Here is a 24,727-nt window from a genome sequence, read left to right as displayed (position 1 = left end):
ATGAAGGATACTTAGTAACTGGGGACATACCATGAATAATGAAGGATACTTAGTAACTGGGGCCATACCATGAATAATGAAGGATACTTAGTAACTGGGGCCATACCATTAATAATGAAGGATACTTAGTAACTGGGGCCATACCATGAATAATGAAGGATACTTAGTAACTGGGGCCATACCATTAATAATGAAGGATACTTAGTAACTGGGGCCATACCATGAATAATGAAGGATACTTAGTAACTGGGGCCATACCATGAATAATGAAGGATACTTAGTAACTGGGGACATACCATGAATAATGAAGGATACTTAGTAACTGGGGCCATACCATGAATAATGAAGGATACTTAGTAACTGGGGCCATACCATTAATAATGAAGGATACTTAGTAACTGGGGCCATACCATGAATAATGAAGGATACTTAGTAACTGGGGCCATACCATGAATAATGAAGGATACTTAGTAACTGGGGCCATACCATGAATAATGAAGGATACTTAGTAACTGGGGCCATACCATGAATAATGAAGGACACTTAGTTATTGAGGCCGAACCATAGAGTATGAATAATGAAGGATACTTGGTAACTGGGGCCATACCATAGAGTATGAATAATGAAGGACACTTATTAATTGGGGCCATACCATAGAGTATAAATAATGAAGGGTACTTACATAGAAACATAGAAACATAGAATGTGACGGCAGATAAGAACTAATCGGCCCATCTAGTCTGCCCAATTTTCTAAATACTTTTATTAGTCCCTGGCCTTATCTTATAGTTAGGCTCTGCCAGGTTCTTCTCTCGCGAGCACAGAGTGTTGCTGCGATTACCATGGCCACGCTCTGTTCTTGCGACTGGGAGTATTATTGCCGTGGGGCTCTGTTATACTCTCAGACACATTACTGGGAGTATTATTGCTGTGGAGCTCTGTTGTACACTCAGACACATTACTGGGAGTATTATTCCTGTGGAGCTCTGTCATACACTCAGACACATTACTGGGAGTATTATTGCTGTGGAGCTATGTTATACACTCAGACACATTACTGGGAGTATTATTGTTGTGGAGCTCTGTTATACACTCAGACACATTACTGGGAGTATTATTGCTGTGGAGCTCTGTTATACACTCAGACACATTACTGGGAGTATTATTGCTGTGGAGCTCTGTTATACACTCAGACACATTACTGGGAGTATTATTGCTGCGGGGCTCTGTTATACACTCAGACACATTACTGGGAGTATTATTGCTGTGGAGCTCTGTTATACACTCAGACACACCAACCATATGAAGCTCCTAGAAAGGAAGGACATTAGGAGAGAAAAGAGGGACAGAGGGATTTGGCTTTAAAATAGAGACTGTCCCTCCTAAATAGTGCCACTTGGGGAGTAAGAAACACACTGCCATCCAGTATCTGGATATCTGGAGTAAAGTTCTGCTGAACAAATCACTACCCACTAATTATTACTATAGATTATTAGCAAATGGGGTGTATTAGATTTGATTAGGTATACAACACAATAATGTCTCGCTTAGACAAAACTATAATACAAAATGTTCCCATATCAACCTAAAAATAATGCTAATTTATGCTAATGAGAAAGAAAATGTTTATCACACATCCTAACAACCACCATCAAGATGGCCGCTTTCTATTTCCGGTGGCGACAAGTCCGGGCGGAAGTGCTCTAAACAGCCCACAGGGGCTCGGTGGACGTGACGCACGCAGTCCGCGCTGAGCGTCAGTCACCATGGTAACCAGCTGAGCCATAGAGTTATAATATGTGCTATAGAGAGACCCAGCATGTCCAAAGCCAAGGTCTGTATATTATATAATATGGAATCATTATCTGTATAGAGAGAATAATATGTATAGCTGGGACTGTATCCTGAGACATATATTATACAATATGGAATCATTATCTGTATATAGAGAGAATAATATGTATAGCTGGGACTGTATCCTGAGACATATATTATATAATATGGAATCATTATCTGTATATAGAGAGAATAATATGTATAGCTGGGACTGTATACTGAGACATATATTATATAATATGGAATCATTACAGTATCTGTATATAGAGAATAATATGTATACCTGGGATTGTATACTGCACTCAGATATATATTATATTAAACAGATCAACGTGTATAATACATATACAAACTTGTACAGAGGCACATGTATATAACCCGCACTCATAAATATATTATTTGTACAGCTCCACAGAATATGCTGGTGCTTTATAAATAATAATAAACATATACAGATATCATTACTTAAATAATGCAGACCTGCATATAATCCACACACATATATACAGATAACTGATCATATTGCTTATATTGAATAGTGTGCATTATGTCCACTGACATACAAATAGCACGCATATTATAAATATTATATATATATATTACTGGGACGCTGCCATGGATCACATGATTCTGTGCACCCTAGAACTCTCTATATGTCTACTGGTTCTTGTGGATTGTGGTTGCATTTAACATGTTTACATTTACTTATATTTCAGGCTGTCAATTACAAAGGTCCATACGGATACCAGAAACAGAAGGATCGGTGAGTGTTGCCATTATTTTATGATTATTTTGTATTTCCTCTAGAAAATATTCCACTTCTTAATCTGTTTGAACGACAGTAACAACTAAGGAATCCTAGTGCTTGTTAGGTATACTCCCGCCAGTCAGCGCAAGGATTCCAGTCAGTTAGCAACACGCTTACCGAAGCTGCTCATCAGAACCTGATGTATTGATGGCGGGAGTATAACTAAGCAGTACCATTATCAGTTAGCAGTTTTCTTACAAACCAGTTGGGAAGTGGAATTATTTTTTAGCAGAAATAGTTGTAAAATAAGAGAGTGCTATGTATAAACACACCAATATCAAATCATTAAACATATTCCACTATTTAAATAACATCAAAATGTCGCAATAATTGTCCATACTCCAGAGATGTGACCAAGTGTCCTCAGCGAGGAAAGATGTCTAGGAAATAAGGTCCAAATAAAGGCGATCTGCTACCTGTATAAGCCTAGGTTCAGTGTGACTGAGATATAAACTGCTCCCCCGATGACGGGTAAAATCCTCCTGTACGTAGTTACCTGTCTGTGTTGTATGTGTAAAAGCAGTGATCCCAAGTGTGTTTTTGCAGTGAGTCCAGATCCTGCGTCCGATATAAATGTGCTCTGACCAACACCATAGCAGATGTTCTGCGGCAGCGACCAGGCTGGGTAGAAGTGAAAGAGTAAGTTGCGTGTAAACTCCGTGAGAATTCAAAGTGAATTTCAAATGTAAGGCCATAGTAGCGGTATTAGAGAATGTTTCTTGATCACCATTACCAGCGCCAACTTAGAAAGCGAGGTAAGAGTGTGGTTTGGAAATCTATCCATAAACTTTGTTTCATCATATTATAAATCTATATTCTACATCTGTCTAAAGTTTTGGTAAAAAAACAAAAACCCTTTAAATATTCTTGCCCATACTGCTTTACATGCAAATATTACAGTAAAAAAAAATATGCTTCGTATTATGAAATTGTCTTTAATTTTCTAAATCGTTTCTTTCCGTAACTTTCCTAATTTGTCCATCTCCTGCAATATGCCTGCCTTACGTTGGATCTTCGTGCAAGCCCTGGATTAGTCTTTATTCCATATCATTGCTCCGTCATTGAGGCTCTCTCCTGGGTACAGCATGGCTCAGTAAGCGACTTCCCAATTGTTTTACAGCGATGGTGAGTGGGATTTCTACTGGTGTGATGTGAGCTGGCTGCGAGAGAACTTCGATCACATTTATCTGGAGGAGCATGTGCGCATCTGCCATTTCCGGAACCACTACGAGGTATCCCGTCTGCTTTTTGATAAATAAAATGAATGCCTCAGTAGTGTTTCACTAACTCAGTGATGGCTAAACTTGGTGCTTCCCATTTACACTGGCTGAGCATCATGGGAGTTCACACACCTCTGTAGTGCCAGGGTTAGGCATGGCTGCCCTACTTATTAAACATTAAGCCCAAACCCAAAATTACAACATCAAAGGGAAACTCCAGGCTGGGGTTGACATAAAAAACGCTCACCTTTGAAGTTCCTGAATCCTTCTGCCCAGACCAGGAAGTACCTGCACCTGTTAGCCAAGCTTCTTAATTAGATCAGCATTCCTACTGGTTATTGTTTAGGGCTGTCCAACCTGCGGCCCCCATATGTTGCTGAACTACAACTCCAATGATTCCCTGGCTATCTGTTTCATCGAAAGAATCATGGTAGTTGTAGTCCAGCAACATCTGGTGGGCCACATGTTGGACAGCCCTGGTTTAATTAGACACTGATTTGTAATGAGCCATGAATGCCAGTGGGATAAAATAATGCCTCACCATACTTTGTCTGATCACCAGCTAACACGCAAGAATTACATGGTGAAAAATCTGAAGCGGTTCCGTAAACAGCTGGAGAGAGAATCTGGCAGACTGGTGGCTGCACAGTGTGATTTCTTCCCCAGAACATTCGAACTGCCGGCCGAATATCACCTCTTTGTAGAGGAATTCCGCCGAAACCCTGGACTTACCTGGATTATGAAACCTGTAAGAATTGGTCACAGGAGGTAGAGGATTAACGCAAGATAACCAGTATGAGGACGTGCTCACATACATGAACTCATAATATAATGAGTAAATACATACATACTCAAATAATGAAATTATGGCATAAATTCACACACAGTATGAGCACATGGTCACATACATTCACACACAGTTTAAGGAATTGGTGCTGTTTTAAACACTCCTGTCTCTTAGGTGGCCAGATCACAGGGCCGTGGAATATTCCTGTTCCGGAAGCTGAAGGATATCATGGATTGGAGAAAGGTGATGGTCATCTCTTGAAAGAGAATATAGGAGTGAAAGATCCTCGTATTCAGAAAATTAGAATAAACGTCTAACTCCTTCACCTCTTCCTCAGGACGGTGGACGTACAGACGACCAGAAAGATGAAATTCCAGTGGAAAATTACGTAGTTCAACGTTATATAGAGAATCCTTATTTAATTGGAGGTGAGAGGCCGGGGGCCGGCTTGTTTTATTCACACGTTATCATAATTTCATTAGAATTGATTAAAGCCACACACTCACCTGGCTGCAGTTGTTGTTAAGTCAGATTTCCCAGCTAGCTCAGTTATTTTGGCTTACATATTGTAGGTGGGTTGTCAGACAACCAGAACTTCCTGTTTAGCAAATAAACTAAATAAATATATTTAATGTTCTGTGTATTATATGGATCCCTTGATGTGCCAGTATAATGCTTCCCTGGGGCCAGGACGGACAGCTCTTTAATGTGTTCTTGTGATTACACTCCTGTTTCTGTTTGTTCTTTGTTGCTCTCTTTTGTTGTCTGCAATACATGCTGCTCTCACAGAGACACCGTATCAGACAGATGTTTTCTTTCTTCTCAGGGAGGAAGTTTGACCTGCGAGTTTATGTCCTGGTTTCGTCGGTGAGATATAATTTAATTTATTCTTGTAACTGATGAGCTGTCTTGTCCACAGTATGAAAATCTATCTGCATTGCTTTAACCCTAGTCAGACCCGTGCCATCCAGGTTTCCTTTGGTGTAAGTTACCCTGTGACATCTACATGTGTCATGGCATGTTCTTTGTTACAGCTCTAGGGCAGCCTTGTCATCTGCAAAGTCTGTCTTCTGTCTCACAGTTTTGCTTGTTGTCATGTCTGCCTCTGATTTCTCATGCCATGTGGCTTATTCGCTCACACTCTATTCTTTATCAATATCTATGTGTTTGATTACTCCCATGGTACATAAAAAAAAGTGTCAGCCTGATCTCTAAATGGACTTCCTGATTGTATCTGCCACAGATCCTCTGGTCATATTTTTCTGATCTCTGCCCTCAGAGCTATAATTGTCTTTCTGATAACTCCCTGGGATATCAGATTGTGTTTCTCTCTGATCTCCCATACAGTAGCTTTGATCGATGTCTGTCTGAGTTCTGCCAATAAGCCTCCTTGCATGTATCTGTGATAATGATGGCTAACCTGTGGTACTTTGGCTAGTGATTGCTTTTTGCGGTGTTCATTTAGTATTATAAAGGGGAGCCATGAGGGGGGGGGGCAGAGCCTAACTGCCCAGCAAGCATGTTGCGGATTGTGCATGGAAGATTTTTAACATGAAACCCAAAATTTCAGCTAATCTGACGCTGCAGCTGCTTGATATACAGGGGAGCGAGCTATGGCAACTCGAGAAACTACTTTCCGGTCTCCCTGGCTTCCCACGGCCTGCCACATGTGCTTGGTTGGGAGACGCGGCCGGTCTCCCTGGCTTTCAACAGCCTGCCACATGTGCTTGGTTGGGAGATGCGCCCGGTCTCCCTGGCTTTCCACGGCCTGCCACATGTGCTTGGTTGGGAGACGCGGCCGGTCTCCCTGGCTTCCCACGGCCTGCCACATGTGCTTGGTTGGGAGACGCGGACGGTCTCCCTGGCTTCCCACGGCCTGCCACATGTGCTTGGTTGGGAGACGCGCCCGGTCTCCCTGGCTTTCCACGGCCTGCCACATGTGCTTGGTTGGGAGACGCGGCCGGTCTCCCTGGCTTCCCACGGCCTGCCACATGTGCTTGGTTGGGAGACACGGCCGGTCTCCCTGGCTTCCCACGGCCTGCCACATGTGCTTGGTTGGGAGACGCGGACGGTCTCCCTGGCTTCCCACATGTGCTTGGTTGGGAGACGCGGCCGGTCTCCCTGGTTTCCCACGGTCTGCCACATGTGCTTGGTTGGGAGACGTGGCCGGTCTCCCTGGCTTTCCACGGCCTGCCACATGTGCTTGGTTGGGAGACGCAGCCGGTCTCCCTGGCTTTCCACGGCCTGCCACATGTGCTTGGTTGGGAGACGCAGCCGGTCTCCCTCCACAGAGAAAACTCAACCGCAGTCTGGGTCGTGCTCCCCCCCACTCTGGACCGGTGGGGTTCATCCCAGTCCCCTACAGTTCTGAGCAGCATTACGCACCTGGGTCCCGGCAAACGAGCATTTAGTCCCACGCTATACCTCTATAACAGACGTCGCAGTGTCCAAGATGGCTCCTGGTGTTCTGCTGGCCCGATTCAACCAGGTATGCGCTGCTTTCTGGAGACGCATACGGAAGAGGCCAGAGCAAAGATACAAATACGCACCTTGCCCCGGGCAGCCATGGCGGGTAATGTGCCAGCTCAGAGAAAGTGCGGAAGAAAAAGGCTCAGTCCCGTACCCCCACACGAAGAATCAGACGGTCGCAGCACTGGAGCAGGGCTGAGGGCCACTCCCAGCCTGTTTCTACAGATCCGAAGCAGAGAACTGGCAGAGAGTGCCATATAGTGGATGCACAGGGTGCAGCTGGTGAAGCTCATCAACATCTATTCCAGGCCTGTAACCACAACCTCTAGACCAGGCAACGGCTGAACTTGTGTGGACTGATTTGCTCTACTACCTACACTTTTAGTCCACGTGCACAATGTGAGAACCCTATCTTTGGACAACTGATGTGTTTTATCTCCTAGTTATTTCATATTCTGCTATAACTCTCCTTGCTGCGTGGGCCTATTCTTGCCATCTTACATGTGCCAGCTGTAGGAGAATTCCTAAACTGTTTAAAATCTCAATAATAAATCCTGAAATTACTATTCGTTTTCTCCACTATGACACTAGGTATTGGCAACTGAGCATGTTTATTTAGTCTATGTTAACTTACTACTGAATTAGGCCTTATGTGACTTCGCATTATTTTACTGCTATCCTCGGTTTTTGATTATATAAGTGCATAATCTGCAGTCTACTTAATTTTGTCTTGGAACTAAACTTATCTTGACATCTCTTGTCCTACTCACATACCTATCTTTAATGTTCATATTTACATCATATGTCATGGTTACCTTATGTATAAACCACTACACTACAAGAAAAAAAGAATATAAAAAAAGTGAGCCATCCCTTTGATATTTCTTGCAATCCCCCCTTCTCTCTCTGTAAGCTTTCTTCTAGAGACCTTGCCTGAGCTCATGCTTTGTGTGTTTATCACGTGATCTTTCCTGCAGTATGTTCCCCTCCGTGCCTGGCTGTACCGTGATGGATTTGCACGCTTTTCAAACACACGATTCACGCTTAGCAGCATTGATGACCACTGTATCCTTCTCTCCGCTAAGATAACTCAGTGGTTAGTGCACCAACTGCAGTGCCCCTGAGACAGAAGTTAGATTTCTGACATTCACGCTTTTAATGAGAAAATGTGTACCATTAAGTTGGGTAATAACTTACCTGGAGTTTTACAAAAGGCTAAAAGCATTCATATTGAATAATTTCATATTTTTATCCAGGTCAGGTTTACACTAAATGGAGGGTAGATAGTGACTAGCAGAAAAGGGAAAGGAACATTGAAAGGGAGGATGGAGGAAGTGATAGGTTTAGACTGGTATAAAGGGAGGGCATGGTGTGAATGAAAGGATGGAGGGACTGACCAACATAAGGTTAGTGCAAAACTGCTTAACAAAGACACATGGAGGAAAAGTGTGGGCTGGCATAAATAGCAGATGGAGAGGTAAATGGAGGACTGGATGGAATAAACACCGACAAAGCAGCACATGAGACAATAGCTGGCAGGTTTCTGGGTCCATACACCTCAAAACCTGACCCAGCATGGTTAGATGTATGTCCACATCTCTGATGTTCTTCAGTTGTCATTCTTAGAGCACACTCAGATATCCATTTAACCAATGTGGCAATCCAGAAAACGGCACCAGACTACGACCCAGAGAAGGTGAGATTTTACTATCCACTCACATTAGAGAGGGTGTACAGGACTTGGGTATAAGCACTTTGTGTGTTTACAGGGATGTAAGTGGATGGTCCAACGACTGCGCCAGTTTTTAACGGCTCGCCATGGTCCAGAGGAAGTTGAAACTCTCTTCCAAAACATGGATAATATCTTCATCAGGAGCCTGCAGAGTGTTCAGAAGACCATCATCAACGACAAGCACTGCTTTGAGCTGTATGGCTATGACATCCTGTTAGACGAGGACCTTAAACCGTGAGCAACCCATTTTAATATACTGAACATCTGAACTCCTTACCCACCCATCTGTGGGAGGGGAAGGCATGTGTACTAATTATCAAAAAATATTTCAATGGAAACACTTGGCTCAGTCAAAAAATGGCAAAAATAGGAAAGATAAAATGGCTAATGTAGATACATATCTACAGCGCATAGCCCATAATGCCTTACAAACACTGTGCAGTACCCCCTTCTTCTAGAGTCAATACATGCACCATGGCGTACCCCCATATTCAGAGTTGATACAGGCACCATGCAGTACCCCCCATATTCAGAGTCAATACAGGCACCATGCAGTATCCCCCATATTCAGAGTTGATACAGGCGCCATGCAGTACCCCCCATATTCAGAGTCAATACAGGCACCATGCAGTACCCCCATATTCAGAGTTGATACAGGCACCGTGCAGTACCCCCATATTCAGAGTCGATACAGGCACTGTGCAGTATCCCCTATATTCAGAGTCAATAGAGGCACCATGCAGTACCCCCATATTCAGAGTTGATACAGGCACCATGCAGTACCCCCCATATTCAGAGTCAATACAGGCACCATGCAGTACCCCCCATATTCAGAGTCAATACAGGCACTGTGCAGTATCCCATATATTCAGAGTCAATACAGGCACCATGCAGTACCCCCATATTCAGAGTTGATACAGGCACCATGCAGTACCCCCCATATTCAGAGTTGATACAGGTACCATGCAGTACCCCCATATTCAGAGTTGATACAGGCACCATGCAGTACCCCCCATATTCAGAGTCAATACAGGCACCATGCAGTACCCCCATATTCAGAGTTGATACAGGCACCATGCAGTACCCCCCATATTCAGAGTCAATACAGGCACCATGCAGTACCCCCATATTCAGAGTTGATACAGGCACCATGCAGTACTCCCATATTCAGAGTCGATAAAGGCACCATGCAGTACCCCCCCATATTCAGAGTCGATACAGGCACCATGCAGTACCCCCTTACACAGAACCAATATGCATAGTGCCTCAATCCTCTGACACAGAGCTGATACAGATAACACCGTGTTACCTCCTTCCACATTCAACTTCTGTTGTGAATTGTATTGCTTCCATCAGGTGGCTTTTGGAAGTGAATGCCTCCCCTTCTCTGACAGCCAGCAGCCAGGACGACTATGAGCTGAAGTGCCACCTACTAGATGACACGTTGCACGTGGTGGACATGGAAGGCAGGTGAGAAGCTCACAGAGGAGCGCTGACTCAGGACTTTCGCCCCAATACATTAAATGCTGCATGTCTTGCTCTTGGTTCTTGTACCCTTAGACTGACTGGGAAAGAGAAACGAGTTGGGGGTTTTGACCTCATGTGGAACGACGGCCCAGTGTCCCGGGATGACAGTTTGCAGGCCATTCTCATCAATGGATCTTTTGCTGTAAACACACACCTAGGTGAGAGCTTGTCCAGAATCTCCCATGTAGTTTGTATCCTGGATAATGTACTTCTCAAGAATTTATTTATATATATTTTTTTCCTAGGCTGCATTAATGATCGACTAGAACAGCTCAGACAGCTCCTGAAACCCACACCTGCTAAGAAACCGTGACATCCAACTTCCAAACATACATCACTTCTCAAGACGCTGCATTGAGTGAAATCCATTTCCACATTTTATGTACAAATATAAACAACTGTCTGAACTGTCCTATGTTAAAATGCTTAAAAGGAATGGAATTGGCGTGAGTTGAAAACCAAATGACAAATGAAGCAAACATTTTAAAAGATTCCTCATCACCGCTATAATCACAGATTGGGCTGAATCAGATACACTGAAATCCTTCACAGTCTCCAAATCCATGTATGAGAACTTCTGGAATACTACTTGCTATACATTCATCTCAAACTGTACACGCCCAGATGTTGTTGAACTACAACTCTCATGATTCCCTGGCCGTCTGTTCCATTCAAAGAATTCTGGGAGTTGTAAGCCATCAGCAAGGAGGTGGGCAGAGTTCAAGTCACTAAACAAATCTGGCATCTGCATACCTAGGAGAAAGTTTTATCAGTAATGTATAACTGCCTAATTTCAAACATGTTTAAAATAGATATTTTTATACATTTCTGACATGTATGGTAGAATCTTAAAGGTGAAGTATTTAATTTTAAGAAAGCCAATTAAAGAATCTTTAAACATTATTTTTTTAATCAAAGTACATATATTACAGATTTAACTAAGCATGTTCACAATCAGATCAAGAATGTACTCCATACAGTAATTCCTAGCTTATCTGGCCACTGTAAATAGAACTCTAACCACATCCAGATCTCATAGAGACGCTTAAAACAAAAGTTCACTGTAGACATGTCCTCTGGTCAGAGCGATTCTCCCAATACTTTGTTAATGGCGTTCATCTCATCTGTATTCAGTGGGGTTAAATCGAAGCCTTTCAACTCTGGTTTACCTGAAAATATTACAAAATAAATTCAGTGAAAGCTGTGTAAAACATGCACTCACATTGCTAGTAACGGGGAATCACTGACTTACTATATAGAAATATCTCGGTGTGGCTACAGCACAATGGCAGCTCTCTAAAAGGGGAATTATTTGGTAATTAAAGGGAAGCAGTCTGTTTTCCTGGCACTGCAGGTCCCCTCTCCCTCCCACCCCCCAATCCCCGGTTGCTGAAGGGGTGAAAACCCCTTCAGTGACTTACCAGAGGCAGCAACGATGTCCCACGTCGCTGCTTCTTCCTCTGCCGCCGCTCCTCCTCCTCCCAGTGAATGCGTCGGCCGGTGGGCGAGACTGATCCCGCCCACCGGCCGGGGAGACCTAATGCGCATGTGCGATAATGCCGCGCATGCGCATTAGAGCTCCGCATAGGAAAGCATTGAAAATGCTTTTCAATGCTTTCCTATGGGGAAATGAGCGACGCTGGAGGTCCAGCGACGCTCTAGCACAGGTTTCCTGTGCTAGGAACACGGAAGTGTCCTCTAGTGGCTGTCTAGTAGACAGCCACTAGAGGTGGAGTTAACCCTGCAAGGTAATTATTGCAGTTTATGAAAACTTCAATAATTACACATGCAGGGTTAAGGGTAGTGGGAGTTGGCACCCAGACCACTCCAATGGGCAGAAGTGGTCTGGGTGCCTGGAGTTTTTTTGTAAACTTGAAAAAAACAACTCTCTCTTCAGGGATAGTGGGTGATACTCTATAATGCCTAAAGAGAAAAGCATCTCAACAGAAAGTGGAATACCTTTTTTTTCCACAATAAATCTAAAGTACTAGGGAAAAAAAACAGTATAAAATATACACCGACTAGTTGAGCGCTCTATACATGTAAAATATATAGTATAAAATTGTGAATAAAAATCTATGTATACAGTAGTGGAGTGGTCCACTTACCCTATTAATATATGCTTGGAAATACATAAGAGTGGTTCTAGTTATTCACTCTTACCACCCATTGCTGCTATAGACCATCTGCACTATATATATTTTGTAACCCAGAGTGGCGTTGCCCAACCACTTCCCGCAGGCCGACTGCTTGGCCTCTGGCCCTCCAGAGGCATAGCGAAGGCATCTGTCACTGCAATGCATTGCAATAGGACTGCACAAGGAGCATTGTCTCAGAGAATCTCTCTGATTTATGCTCATCCCCCCAAATCGTCATTTGCTTGCAGGAGTGAACAAAATATTTGCTCCTTGTGACCAGGCCTCACTGTAACCCCCCCAAGGTACATGCTTACAATGGCACATACACACGTCAATGTGTCTGTAGGTGTGTTAATGGTTCAGTGTTTGCCGGTGTCTGTCTGAGCCTTTTTATAGCATACATGTGATGTTAAAGGAAAAATCTGTATTTTAAAAAAAAAAAATAGTATTTAAAATGAAACATTACATGTAATATAAACAAATATAGGTGGTAAGCCCTAAACGTACCAGGAGATCTATTAAAAAGTTAAAGTGTCAAGCAGTGTAAAAGCACAAGGAATAATAGGTACAAAGGAAATGGATGGGTGTGCAAGGCAAAAATAGAATATAAAGAAAATAGAGGAGAGTGAAAAAGTGGATGATCTATATAGGGGAAGTGAGGAACAGAACAAAAGATGAAAAAACAAATAGAATGAAAATGAGAATCAAAGTGCAAAAACAAATGAATATAGAAATAAAAATCAATATAAAGATTGAAAAGTAAAAATAGAGATTAAGAATAAAAAATAACTAAAAATAAATATAAAAATGAAATGAAAATAAATCTATATAGAAATATAGATGAAAGCAAAAATAAATATAAAAAATAGAGATTAAGAATAAAATTCTATTACATGTCATATAGCTTTTGTATGTCAGTGTCTGTTATGTGTGTGTGTGTGTGTGTGTGCCTGTCCATAACAGATATTTTTTTATCTCCTAATGTACCAGGTAACGTTTACCTTGTGCCTCTAATAGCCGGTTCACTTTCACTTTTAGCTCTCTGCGAAGTTTATTTATCTCTTGATCCAGCTGATTCTGATCTGTAAGAGATAAAATTTTATATTAAATAAAGCTAAAAGGAGCCACCCTACCCTATATCAGGCCCAACCCCTGCTCACCTCGCTCAATCATTTCCTTGGTTTTATTCTTAGGAAGATTTATAAACATGTTTCCAAAGCAGACGGTTACTTTTCCTGCAAAAATAGATACAAATTGTAAATCTGCAAACATCAATTGTTTTATCCAGCCTAAGACAACGAGCTCCCAGATCAATCTGATTAACCAAAGTAGAATCTGAATTCCATAAACCACTCAAAGGAAGACAAGTAATGGTTTATATATATTCAGCTAAAAAAAATATCAAACTTTGTTTACATTATCTTTGATCAGCTTAGTGCGTTTTTAACCCATTGCGTCCAAACTTATACAATGGCTGGAAAAGTCAGTGATTGATTGGCGCTAATCTTTTAATAAAATTAATTCTGGTTTATTTTAATTCACATGCTTTACCTGATAACATACTAGCAATCTGGTTAAGCCCTAAAATCCAGTAACCTGAGTGGAATTTCTCCATTGATGCTCAAGTACACACAAGTATTTCCGTGGCATCACGAGATGGTGATGGTGGCAAGATCATGGAAACATTTTTTTTTATTTTTTTTAATGTACTTTCGCTGCTTTAGTCATCCTGGGGTTTCGTTAATTGGAGTGAGGGTAAGAGGAACTGTCACTTCTCTGGAAATGCAGTGTGTGACTGGAGTGTTCCTTTAGGGAAAACATTTGGCCTTTATTTGTGAGGGGCGTGAATACTTACAAATCTTCCTCTAAGTGGGAGATCTGTACTCTAATCACTCACTGGCTGTTTTTTGTTCTAATCTTTTCATTACGCACAATAGATGGAAATAGTCTTCTCGTTAGAAGATTAAATAGAAAAGAGAACGAATAGAGCCAAATCAGATACACTGAGGGAGTGGGGGATAACCCCAATTATAAAGTGAGGAAACAGAGGATAGTGTATCTGAGAGTTGATCCAAAATTAATGCATCTATAGAATGTCTAAATATATACGGACAATCTATCAGACAAAGTATACCTATTAAAACAATGACATTTTATTTACACATCTCTATAAAAAACAATGAAAATTTATTGACACATCTAATAAAGAAAACCAAAAAAGTGCTAAGTGTATACACCAAAGAAAAAAAATATATAAAATTAAGTACTGGAGGGACTTGTTGTAACTGGTACAAATTAGTATAATAGCAACATAGATAGATTAAGTCCCAAGAGTCCTATATGGAAACTGCTAATATTGATGATGATTACAAATAAAGGTAGTAAGAAAGGTCTGATATAAGTACTGCTAATCAGTTATTGATAGTACTAGGCATAGAATGCCGATCTGATCTCAAAGAGATCATTTATCTATTAAGAAGTCTGCTTCTACTGCCACCCGTTGGTTAATCTCGGTATAAGTATATCAGTGACATACTCGCATAGACACTGAATATACTATGAGTTATTAGGACGGAAGCAAATGGCAGGGAATATAGTATAATTACCACCCGCCGAAAAGATGGATTTTCTATATATAGTATGCTTCTAATGTCGCCCGTTATTAAGGGTGCTCAACATAGAGTGCCGATCTGACCTCAAAAAGTTCAGTTATCTATTAAGTAGTCTGCTTCTACTGACTGCCGCCCGTTGGTTAGTATCGGTATAAATATACCAGTAACATACTAATGAATATATATATATATATATATATATATATATATATATATATATATATATATATATATATATATATATATATATATACACACACATATACAATGCTACTAAGTTCCGTTTTTGGTGGACATAATGTCCAAAATTTCAGAATATACTGTAAATAACTGAGGCAGATGGCAGGGAAAATGGTATAATCACCACCCGCCGAAAAAATAGATATAGTCTGCTTCTAATACCGCCCGTTAAAACTTGTAACAGTATTGAAATGTAGCAATGAAATATTTAACAGAGATAGTACGGTGAAATAACGTATCAGTTAGTAATGCATACAACTCCGGACAGTATTGGCATTTGTTCGCTAAGTTCTAAATATCAATATACCAGACCAATAGAAAGTCTAACAACAAGCAGATCCCAACATAAAACAGAAAGAGAGGGGGAATAAAGATTCTAATAGGCATGCCACTAACTAGATCGTCACAAGTAGCATATTGAACTCCCTATCAACTATTAGCAGGGGTAAGGAACTAAATCCCCTATACCTATGATAACCCGTGCCTTCAAGGGCACCTATTCCAACCCCACTAGGCTAATAGTGAATAAAAAGAGAAAAAATAATAATAATAAATTAATAGAAAGTAGTAACAGCGCGGTCGCCAGTCTAGTGCTAAACTATAAATTCACTAGAGTAGCACACTACAGACCCCTGACGCACGTGTTTCGCCCAACCTAGCTCGTCAGAGGGGAAACGGTCGGTGTTTAGCATCCGGTTTAAATATGCTGAGATGTAATTCTATTGGTCGAATTTTGGCAATTCCTAATTAGTTACGTGGATCCTGACGTAACGGAAGTTTCGTTCAAAGGAAGAAAGACCACTTTAATGAATGTATTAACCCTTTGTTGTGTGGATTAATATAAACATAAAGGTTACAAGTTTAATAGCCAAATGATTGTGATGAAGAAACTGTTAGATAGCATCACATAGAGGTTACATGGGGCTACAAACCAGACAAGATAACAAATCTGACCCAATGAGTAATGATCAAAATCAAATAGTGAATTTATCTACATTCTCATTAAAAACACATCATCTTTCATTGCTTAACAAGGGCCTGTCGTTTGTACCCACCCCTAAATCCAACAAATTCGATTGGATAAAAGATACTAATCTCTTTGGTCGTAAACTAGCCCTTAATGTGGTACATAAGAGGAAAAATAAAAAATTAGCCAAAGAGCCTGGCTTTTCATATATTGATTACCAACAGTATCAAACATTATTATCTCTATTGGATGAACAAGATCCAGTCCAACCGCTTACTAATCTCAAACCAGAAAGCTGGTTTACCCCTAATTTGCAGGAAGTTTCTAGTGTAGACCTTTTTATAAAAATGACCACAAATGAAATTGAGTCTCTAGATCCTCCCATCATTTACAATGATAATCTAACTTTGGCAGAAAGAAGAGCTTTAGTGGAATTAAGTCGTGAATCTAATTTGGTCATAAAGGCATCCGATAAAGGTGGTAATATTGTCCTTTTGGACAAAATCAACTACATAGAGATGTGCATGGAACACCTTGAAAATACAGATGCGTATTGCCACTTGCCAAAAGATGCTACCACTGAATACCCGACTGAACTAAAAAGTATTTTGGTAGGGGCAGTAACTGAAGGCATTATTAGCCGCAATGAATTTAAATACATCCTTCCTAATATGACTCCAACTATTGCCTTCCCAAAATTCACAAAAATCTAGACAAACCTCCGGGGAGACCTATCGTTTCTGGCAATGGTTCAATCACAGAGAGGAGTAGCAAATTTCTTGAGAAATTATTACATCCGGTAGTCGTCAACTTAAAGTCTTATCTTCAAAATACAAAACAGACATTGTTACTCTTGGAAGATCTAGAGGTCCCCCCATACTGCCTTTTGGGCAGTTTGGATGTTGTATCTCTTTACAACAATATTCCACACACTATAGGCCTACAAGCTATTTCCTACTTTTTGAACAAGACATCAGAATTTACACTGACACAGAGTGATTTTATTATCAAATTATTAGAATACATTCTGACTCACAATTTCTTTGTATTTAATGGACAATATTACCTGCAGTTAAAGGGAACAGCTATGGGCACGGCTTGTGACCCTAGCTACGCCAATCTCTTTTTAGGTTGGTGGGAAGAGACCATATTGCCAGTTATCATCAAGGACCAGTATGACACATGTATCTATAGTTGGCATAGATACATAGATGATATACTGGTCTTTTGGCTAGGATCGGTGAAACCATTTGAGAACCTGGTAAAGGAACTTAATGTGAACAACATTGGTCTCCAACTCACACACGTGATAGACTCTGAACATCTAGTCTTCCTTGACTTAGATATTATAATTCAGGAAGATGGCAAGGTTGAGACTGTACTTTTTAGAAAAGACACAGCTACTAACAGCTTGCTAAATTGGACAAGCCACCATCCAGTAAAGTTGAAATCAGGAATACCATAGGGCCAATATCTACGCGCAAGACGTAATTGTTCTAATGAAGTGACTTTCCAACTAGAAGCCAAAAAACTGAGGACAATGTTTAAACAGAAGGGTTACCCCAATAGAGTTCTCAAACGAGCCTATCAACGAGCATTGACAATAAAGAGGAGTGATAGTCTGAGAAACACTAAACCTAAGACTGAAACAAAGATAACTCGCTGTATAGGCACCTACGACCTCTATTGGGAGAAAATACAAAAAATTATCTCCCACAATTAACCAACTCTACAACATGATATTGACCTAAGTGAGAATATTGGAAAACTTCCCCAAATTACAGCACGTAGGGCAAAAAATCTTAAAGATATTCTAGTTCATAGTCATACGGAACCTACTAGATTATCACAGTCTACTTGGTTAACACAAACAACTGGAGTCTACCGTTGTGGGCACTGCAAGGCATGCCAATTTATCAAACCTACGAAAATAGTCACTAGCTCCAAAACAAAGAAGGAATATGTGGTTAAGGAGTTTATTAACTGCAGCTCCACACGGGTGATATACTTAATCACCTGTAGCTGTGGCATTCAATATGTAGGTAAAACCTACCAACAATTTAAACGTAGGATACTACAGCATGTTTGCTCAATTACCAATCTAAACGTCTCGACTCCAGTGTCAAATCATATTCGCAATTATCATGATGCGGACCCTACAAAGCTAACTTTTCAGGCTTTGGAAAAAAACTCACCCTAAATACCAGAAAGGGGAATTTCAACAAAATACTACTTATGAAAGAATCCAGATGGATCTATCTTTTGAAAACATTGTCACCAGATGGCCTGAATGAGGAATTCAACTTTACCCCTTTCATACACTAACATTGATCTTTTCATATGAATTGCCCTTTCTCCTAAACTACTGATATCCATTATTACATCAGTATAATACCCGAGGTATGCATGTCTTATAGTAGATTTAGGAGGATGGCCTCAAGGAGGAAATCATTTCCATCCTTTTTGCACATATTCATCCTCACAGGAACTATTCTCCAAATCACTGCTATTCACTATTACATCAACAGAATATCAGTGGCATGTATAAGTGTATTACAAATACATTTAGGGTGTTACTATTCTTCTTTATTCAGGATATTTTAAATTGGTCACTAAGGGAGTTTTAATTGATATAATTGATAATCTATGTCAAAGGTCTTCCAGTTATATACACATTTGCATATATCATACATTGACTCTAATTACTTTTTTTCTATGCGTTGGTATTCAACAGTTTCTTTATTACAATCATTTGGCCATTAAATTTGTAACCTGGAAAATGTCCATATTAACCACATAACAAAGGGTTAATACATTTACTTAAGTGGTCTTTCCTCCTTTGAATGAAACCTCTGTTACGTCAGTATTCACGTAACTAATTAGGTATTGCCGAATAATTATTTCCCTCTATGTGATGGTATCTAACAGTTTCTTCATCACAATAATTTGGCTATTAAACTTGTAACCTTTAATATGTTTATATATTCATTAAAGTGGTCTTTCTTCCTTTGAACAAAACTTCCGTTACGTCAGGATCCATGTAACTAATTAGGAATTGCCGAAATTCGACCAATAGAATTACATCTCAGCATATTTAAACCGGTTGCTAAGCACCGACCGTTTCCCCTCTGACGAGCTAGATTGGGCGAAACGCGCACGTCAGGTGTCTGTAGTGTGCTACTCTGGCGAATTTATAGTTTAGCACTAGACTGGCGACCGCGCTGTTACTACTTGCTATTAATTTATTATTATTTTTTTTTTATTTTTTTTTTCTCTTTTTATTCACTATTAGCCTAGTGGGGTTGGGATAGGTGCCCTTGAAGGCACGGGTTATCATAGGTATAGGGGATTTAGTTCCTTACCCCTGCTAATAGTTGATAGGGAGTTCAATATGCTACTTGTGACGATCTAGTTAGTGGCATGCCTATTAGAATCTTTATTCCCCCTCTCTTTCTGTTTTATGTTGGGATCTGCTTGTTGTTAGACTTTCTATTGGTCTGGTATATTGATATTTAGTACTTAGCGAACAAATGCCAATACTGTCCGGAGTTATATGCATTACTAACTGATACATTATTTCACCGGACTATCTCTGTTAAATATTTCATTGCTACATTTGAATACTGTTACAAGTTTTAACGGGCGGTATTAGAAGCAGACTATATCTATTTTTTCGGCAGGTGGTGATTAGACCAGTTTCCCTGCCACCTGCCTCAGTCCTAATAATTTACAGTATATTCTGAAATTTTGGACATTATGTCCACCGAAAACGGAACTTAGTAGCATTGTATATATGTATATATGTGTGTGTGTGTGTGTGTGTGTGTGTGTGTGTGTGTGTGTGTGTGTGTGTGTGTGTGTGTGTGTGTGTATATATATATATATATATATATATATTCATTAGTATGTTACTGGTATATTTATACCGATACTAACCAACGGGCGGCAGTAGAAGCAGACTACTTAATAGATAACTGAACTTTTTGAGGTCAGATCGGCACTCTATGTTGAGCACCCTTAATAACGGGCAACATTAGAAGCATACTATATATAGAAAATCCATCTTTTTGGCGGGTGGTAATTATACTATATTCCCTGCCATTTGCTTCCGTCCTAATAACTCATAGTATATTCAGTGTCTATGCGATATACTTATACTACTCACTGATATACTTATACCGAGATTAACCAACGGGTGGCAGTAGAAGCAGACTTCTTAATAGAGAATTGATCTCTTTGAGATCAGATCGGCATTCTATGCCTAGTACTATCAATAACTGATTAGCAGTACTTATACCAGACCTTTCTTACTACCTTTATTTGTAATCATCATCAATATTAGAAGTTTCCATATAGGACTTACTCTATGTTGCTATTATACTAACTTGTACCAGTTACAACAAGTCCCTCCAGTACCTGATTTTATATATTTTTTTCTTTGGTGTATACACTTAGCACTTTTTTGGTTTTATTTATTAGATGTGTCAATACATTTTCATTGTTTTTTATAGAGATGTGTAAATAAAATTTCATTGTTTTAATAGGTATACTTTGTCTGATTGTCCGTATATATTTAGACATTCTATAGATGCATTAATTTTGCATCAACTCTCAGATACACTATCCTCTGTTTCCTCATTAGAAGATTAGTAATAAAACGTGTGTCTTTATTTTACATTGATGTAAAATTGCAGGTCACTCCTTGCACAGTGTTCTCACCAGATGTAGCAGGGTCTTTGGTAAGTGCTCTCAGTGCTTCTCGATTCTGGTTCCTCTTCATATCCAGATCCACTATCTATAAAAGTCATATTGAACATCATAGTTAGGCAGTATACTTCAGTCCCTGCACTGTCTCCCCAGTACTGCTGCCTGTTAATGCGCACTCTCAATCCAGTACTGCCCACTGTCCCTCCACACACTCGCTCCCCTGAACTGCTCCGTGTTGTTGTACCCTCCCCAATACTGCCTATCTCTTTGCACTCTCTCCTCTGTACTGCCCCATCAGCCTTCACTCTCTCTCCTCAGTACTGCTCCCTATCCCTGCACTCACTCTCTCCCTTCTCAGTATTGCCCCCTCTCCCTTCTCAGTATTGCCCCCTCTCCCTGCACTCTCCCCCCCAGTATTGCCCCCTCTCCCTGCACTCTCCCCCCCCGTATTGCCCCCTCTCCCTGCACTCTCCCCCCCCCGTATTGCCCGCTCTCCCTGCACTCTCCCCCCCCAGTATTGCCCGCTCTCCCTGCACTCTCCCCCCCCAGTATTGCCCGCTCTCCCTGCACTCTCCCCCCCCAGTATTGCCCGCTCTCCCTGCACTCTCCCCCCCCCAGTATTGCCCCCTCTCCCTGCACTCTCCCCCCCCCAGTATTGCCCCCTCTCCCTGCACTCTCCCCCCCCCAGTATTGCCCCCTCTCCCTGCACTCTCCCCCCCCCCAGTATTGCCCCCTCTCCCTGCACTCTCCCCCCCCCCCAGTATTGCCCCCTCTCCCTGCACTCTCCCCCCCCCCAGTATTGCCCCCTCTCCCTGCACTCTCCCCCCCCCAGTATTGCCCCCTCTCCCTGCACTCTCCCCCCCCCCAGTATTGCCCCCTCTCCCTGCACTCTCCTCCCCCCAGTATTGCCCCCTCTCCCTGCACTCTCTCCCCCCCAGTATTGCCCCCTCTCCCTGCACTCTCTCCCCCCCAGTATTGCCCCCTCTCCCTGCACTCTCCCCCCCCAGTATTGCCCCCTCTCCCTGCACTCTCCCCCCCCAGTATTGCCCCCTCTCCCTGCACTCTCCCCCCCCCAGTATTGCCCCCTCTCCCTGCACTCTCCCCCCCCAGTATTGCCCCCTCTCCCTGCACTCTCTCCCCCCCAGTATTGCCCCCTCTCCCTGCACTCTCTCCCCCCCAGTATTGCCCCCTCTCCCTGCACTCTCCCCCTCCCCCCCCAGTATTGTCCCCTCTCCCTGCACTCTCTCCCCCCTCAGTATTGCCCACTCTCCCTGCACTCTCTCCCCCCCCCCAGTATTGCCCCCTCTCCCTGCACTCTCTCCCCCAGTATTGCCCCCTCTCCCTGCACAACCCCCCCCAGTATTGCCCCCTCTCCCTGCACTCTCCCCCCCCAGTATTGCCCCCTCTCCCTGCACTCTCCCCCCCCCCAGTATTGCCCCCTCTCCCTGCACTCTCCCCCCCCCAGTATTGCCCCCTCTCCCTGCACTCTCCCCCCCCCAGTATTGCCCCCTCTCCCTGCACTCTCCCCCCCCCCCAGTATTGCCCCCTCTCCCTGCACTCTCCCCCCCCAGTATTGCCCCCTCTCCCTGCACTCTCCCCCCCCAGTATTGCCCCCTCTCCCTGCACTCTCCCCCCCCAGTATTGTCCCCTCTCCCTGCACTCTCCCCCTCCCCCCCCAGTATTGTCCCCTCTCCCTGCACTCTCCCCCTCCCCCCCCAGTATTGTCCCCTCTCCCTGCACTCTCTCCCCCCAGTATTGCCCCCTCTCCCTGCACTCTCTCCCCCCCAGTATTGCCCCCTCTCCCTGCACTCTCTCCCCCCCAGTATTGCCCCCTCTCCCTGCACTCTCCCCCCAGTATTGCCCCCTCTCCCTGCACTCTCCCCCCAGTATTGTCCCCTCTCCCTGCACTCTCCCCCTCCCCCCCCAGTATTGCCCCCTCTCCCTGCACTCTCTCCCCCCCAGTATTGCCCCCTCTCCCTGCACTCTCTCCCCCCCAGTATTGCCCCCTCTCCCTGCACTCTCTCCCCCCCAGTATTGCCCCCTCTCCCTGCACTCTCTCCCCCCCCCCCCCCAGTATTGTCCCCTCTCCCTGCACTCTCCCCCTCCCCCCCAGTATTGCCCCCTCTCCCTGCACTCTCTCCCCCCCAGTATTGCCCCCTCTCCCTGCACTCTCTCTCCTGTTTCTGCATCGCTGGCTCCTACCTGCCGTCTATCCCCCAGCACATCCTCCGCTTTCGCCTCCACATCCTGGAGATAAGCGAGCACCTTCTCCGGGCCGCCGTACTTCTCCATCACCGACAGCAGCTTCCTGGCGGCGCACGTTAAACACGTCACTTCCGGCAGCGCTCACTGTCCCTGCACATTCTATCTCCATGGTAACGGGCCAAACATGGACACTAAGGGGCGACTGTCAGTAACTCACACAGAGCTATTCATTAAACAGGGTGACTGTCAGTAACTCACACAGAGCTATTCATTAAACAGGGTGACTGTCAGTAACTCACACAGAGCTATTCATTAAACAGGGTGACCGTCAGTAACTCACACAGAGCTATTCATTAAACAGGGTGGCTGTCAGTAACTCACACAGAGCTATTCATTAAACAGGGTGACTGTCAGTAACTCACACAGAGCTATTCATTAAACAGGGTGACCGTCAGTAACTCACACAGAGCTATTCATTAAACAGGGTGACTGTCAGTAATTCACACAGAGCTATTCATTAAACAGGGTGACTGTCAGTAACTCACACAGAGCTATTCATTAAACAGGGTGACTGTCAGTAACTCACACAGAGCTATTCATTAAACAGGATGACTGTCAGTAACTCACACAGAGCTATTCATTAAACAGGGTGACCGTCAGTAACTCACACAGAGCTATTCATTAAACAGGGTGACTGTCAGTAACTCACACAGAGCTATTCATTAAACAGGGTGACTGTCAGTAACTCACACAGAGCTATTCATTAAACAGGGTGACCGTCAGTAACTCACACAGAGCTATTCATTAAACAGGGTGACTGTCAGTAACTCACACAGAGCTATTCATTAAACAGGGTGACTGTCAGTAACTCACACAGAGCTATTCATTAAACAGGGTGACTGTCAGTAACTCACACAGAGTTATTCATTAAACAGGGTGACTGTCAGTAACTCACACAGAGCTATTCATTAAACAGGGTGACTGTCAGTAACTCACACAGAGCTATTCATTAAACAGGGTGACTGTCAGTAACTCACACAGAGCTATTCATTAAACAGGGTGACCGTCAGTAACTCACACAGAGCTATTCATTAAACAGGGTGACTGTCAGTAACTCACACAGAGCTATTCATTAAACAGGGCGACTGTCAGTAACTCACACAGAGCTATTCATTAAACAGGGTGACTGTCAGTAACTCACACAGAGCTATTCATTAAACAGGGTGACTGTCAGTAACTCACACAGAGGTATTCATTAAACAGGGCGACTGTCAGTAACTCACACAGAGCTATTCATTAAACAGGGCGACTGTCAGTAACTCACACAGAGCTATTCATTAAACAGGGTGACTGTCAGTAACTCACACAGAGCTATTCATTAAACAGGGTGACTGTCAGTAACTCACACAGAGCTATTCATTAAACAGGGCGACTGTCAGTAACTCACACAGAGCTATTCATTAAACAGGGCGACTGTCA

At 42.6% G+C, this 24,727-nt stretch overlaps 2 protein-coding genes across 2 annotated transcripts; one reads left to right on the top strand and one right to left on the bottom strand.

Moving 5' to 3' along the window:
- Positions 1-1,768: 1,768 nt before the first annotated feature.
- TTLL9 (tubulin tyrosine ligase like 9) lies at positions 1,769-11,211 on the top strand. The gene is made up of 14 exons (XM_063459508.1): positions 1,769-1,834; positions 2,553-2,599; positions 3,191-3,283; positions 3,765-3,876; positions 4,427-4,612; positions 4,826-4,894; positions 4,989-5,079; positions 5,478-5,518; positions 8,098-8,185; positions 8,758-8,816; positions 8,890-9,086; positions 10,209-10,322; positions 10,413-10,537; positions 10,625-11,211. The coding sequence occupies exons 1-14, from the start codon at positions 1,820-1,822 to the stop codon at positions 10,690-10,692; spliced, it is 1,305 nt and encodes a 434-aa protein (XP_063315578.1). The 5' UTR covers positions 1,769-1,819; the 3' UTR covers positions 10,693-11,211.
- A 131-nt stretch (positions 11,212-11,342) lies between these two features.
- On the bottom strand, positions 11,343-23,366 carry PDRG1 (p53 and DNA damage regulated 1). Its single transcript, XM_063459509.1, has 5 exons — positions 23,246-23,366; positions 21,056-21,131; positions 13,678-13,752; positions 13,519-13,599; positions 11,343-11,548 (listed from the first exon to the last, which is right to left on the bottom strand). The coding sequence occupies exons 1-5, from the start codon at positions 23,333-23,335 to the stop codon at positions 11,460-11,462; spliced, it is 411 nt and encodes a 136-aa protein (XP_063315579.1). The 5' UTR covers positions 23,336-23,366; the 3' UTR covers positions 11,343-11,459.
- Positions 23,367-24,727: the final 1,361 nt, after the last annotated feature.

This window comes from Pelobates fuscus, chromosome 6, assembly GCF_036172605.1.
Source record: "Pelobates fuscus isolate aPelFus1 chromosome 6, aPelFus1.pri, whole genome shotgun sequence".
Classification (NCBI taxonomy): Eukaryota; Metazoa; Chordata; class Amphibia; order Anura; family Pelobatidae; genus Pelobates; species Pelobates fuscus.
The sequence above is the reverse complement of the archived record's forward strand: the minus strand, read 5'-3'. Positions and strand labels throughout refer to the sequence as shown.

Coding starts and splice junctions, on each gene's coding strand:
- TTLL9 (XM_063459508.1), top strand. Junction 5,519..8,097: donor TTTATGTCCTGGTTTCGTCG/GTGAGATATAAT, acceptor TCTTTCCTGCAG/TATGTTCCCCTCCGTGCCTG. Junction 10,323..10,412: donor GTGGTGGACATGGAAGGCAG/GTGAGAAGCTCA, acceptor TTGTACCCTTAG/ACTGACTGGGAAAGAGAAAC.
- PDRG1 (XM_063459509.1), bottom strand. CDS start 23,335: ATGGAGAAGTACGGCGGCCCGGAGAAGGTGCTCGCTTATCTCCAGGAT. Junction 21,132..23,245: donor TGCTGGGGGATAGACGGCAG/GTAGGAGCCAGC, acceptor TGACTTTTATAG/ATAGTGGATCTGGATATGAA. Junction 13,600..13,677: donor CAAGGAAATGATTGAGCGAG/GTGAGCAGGGGT, acceptor TATCTCTTACAG/ATCAGAATCAGCTGGATCAA.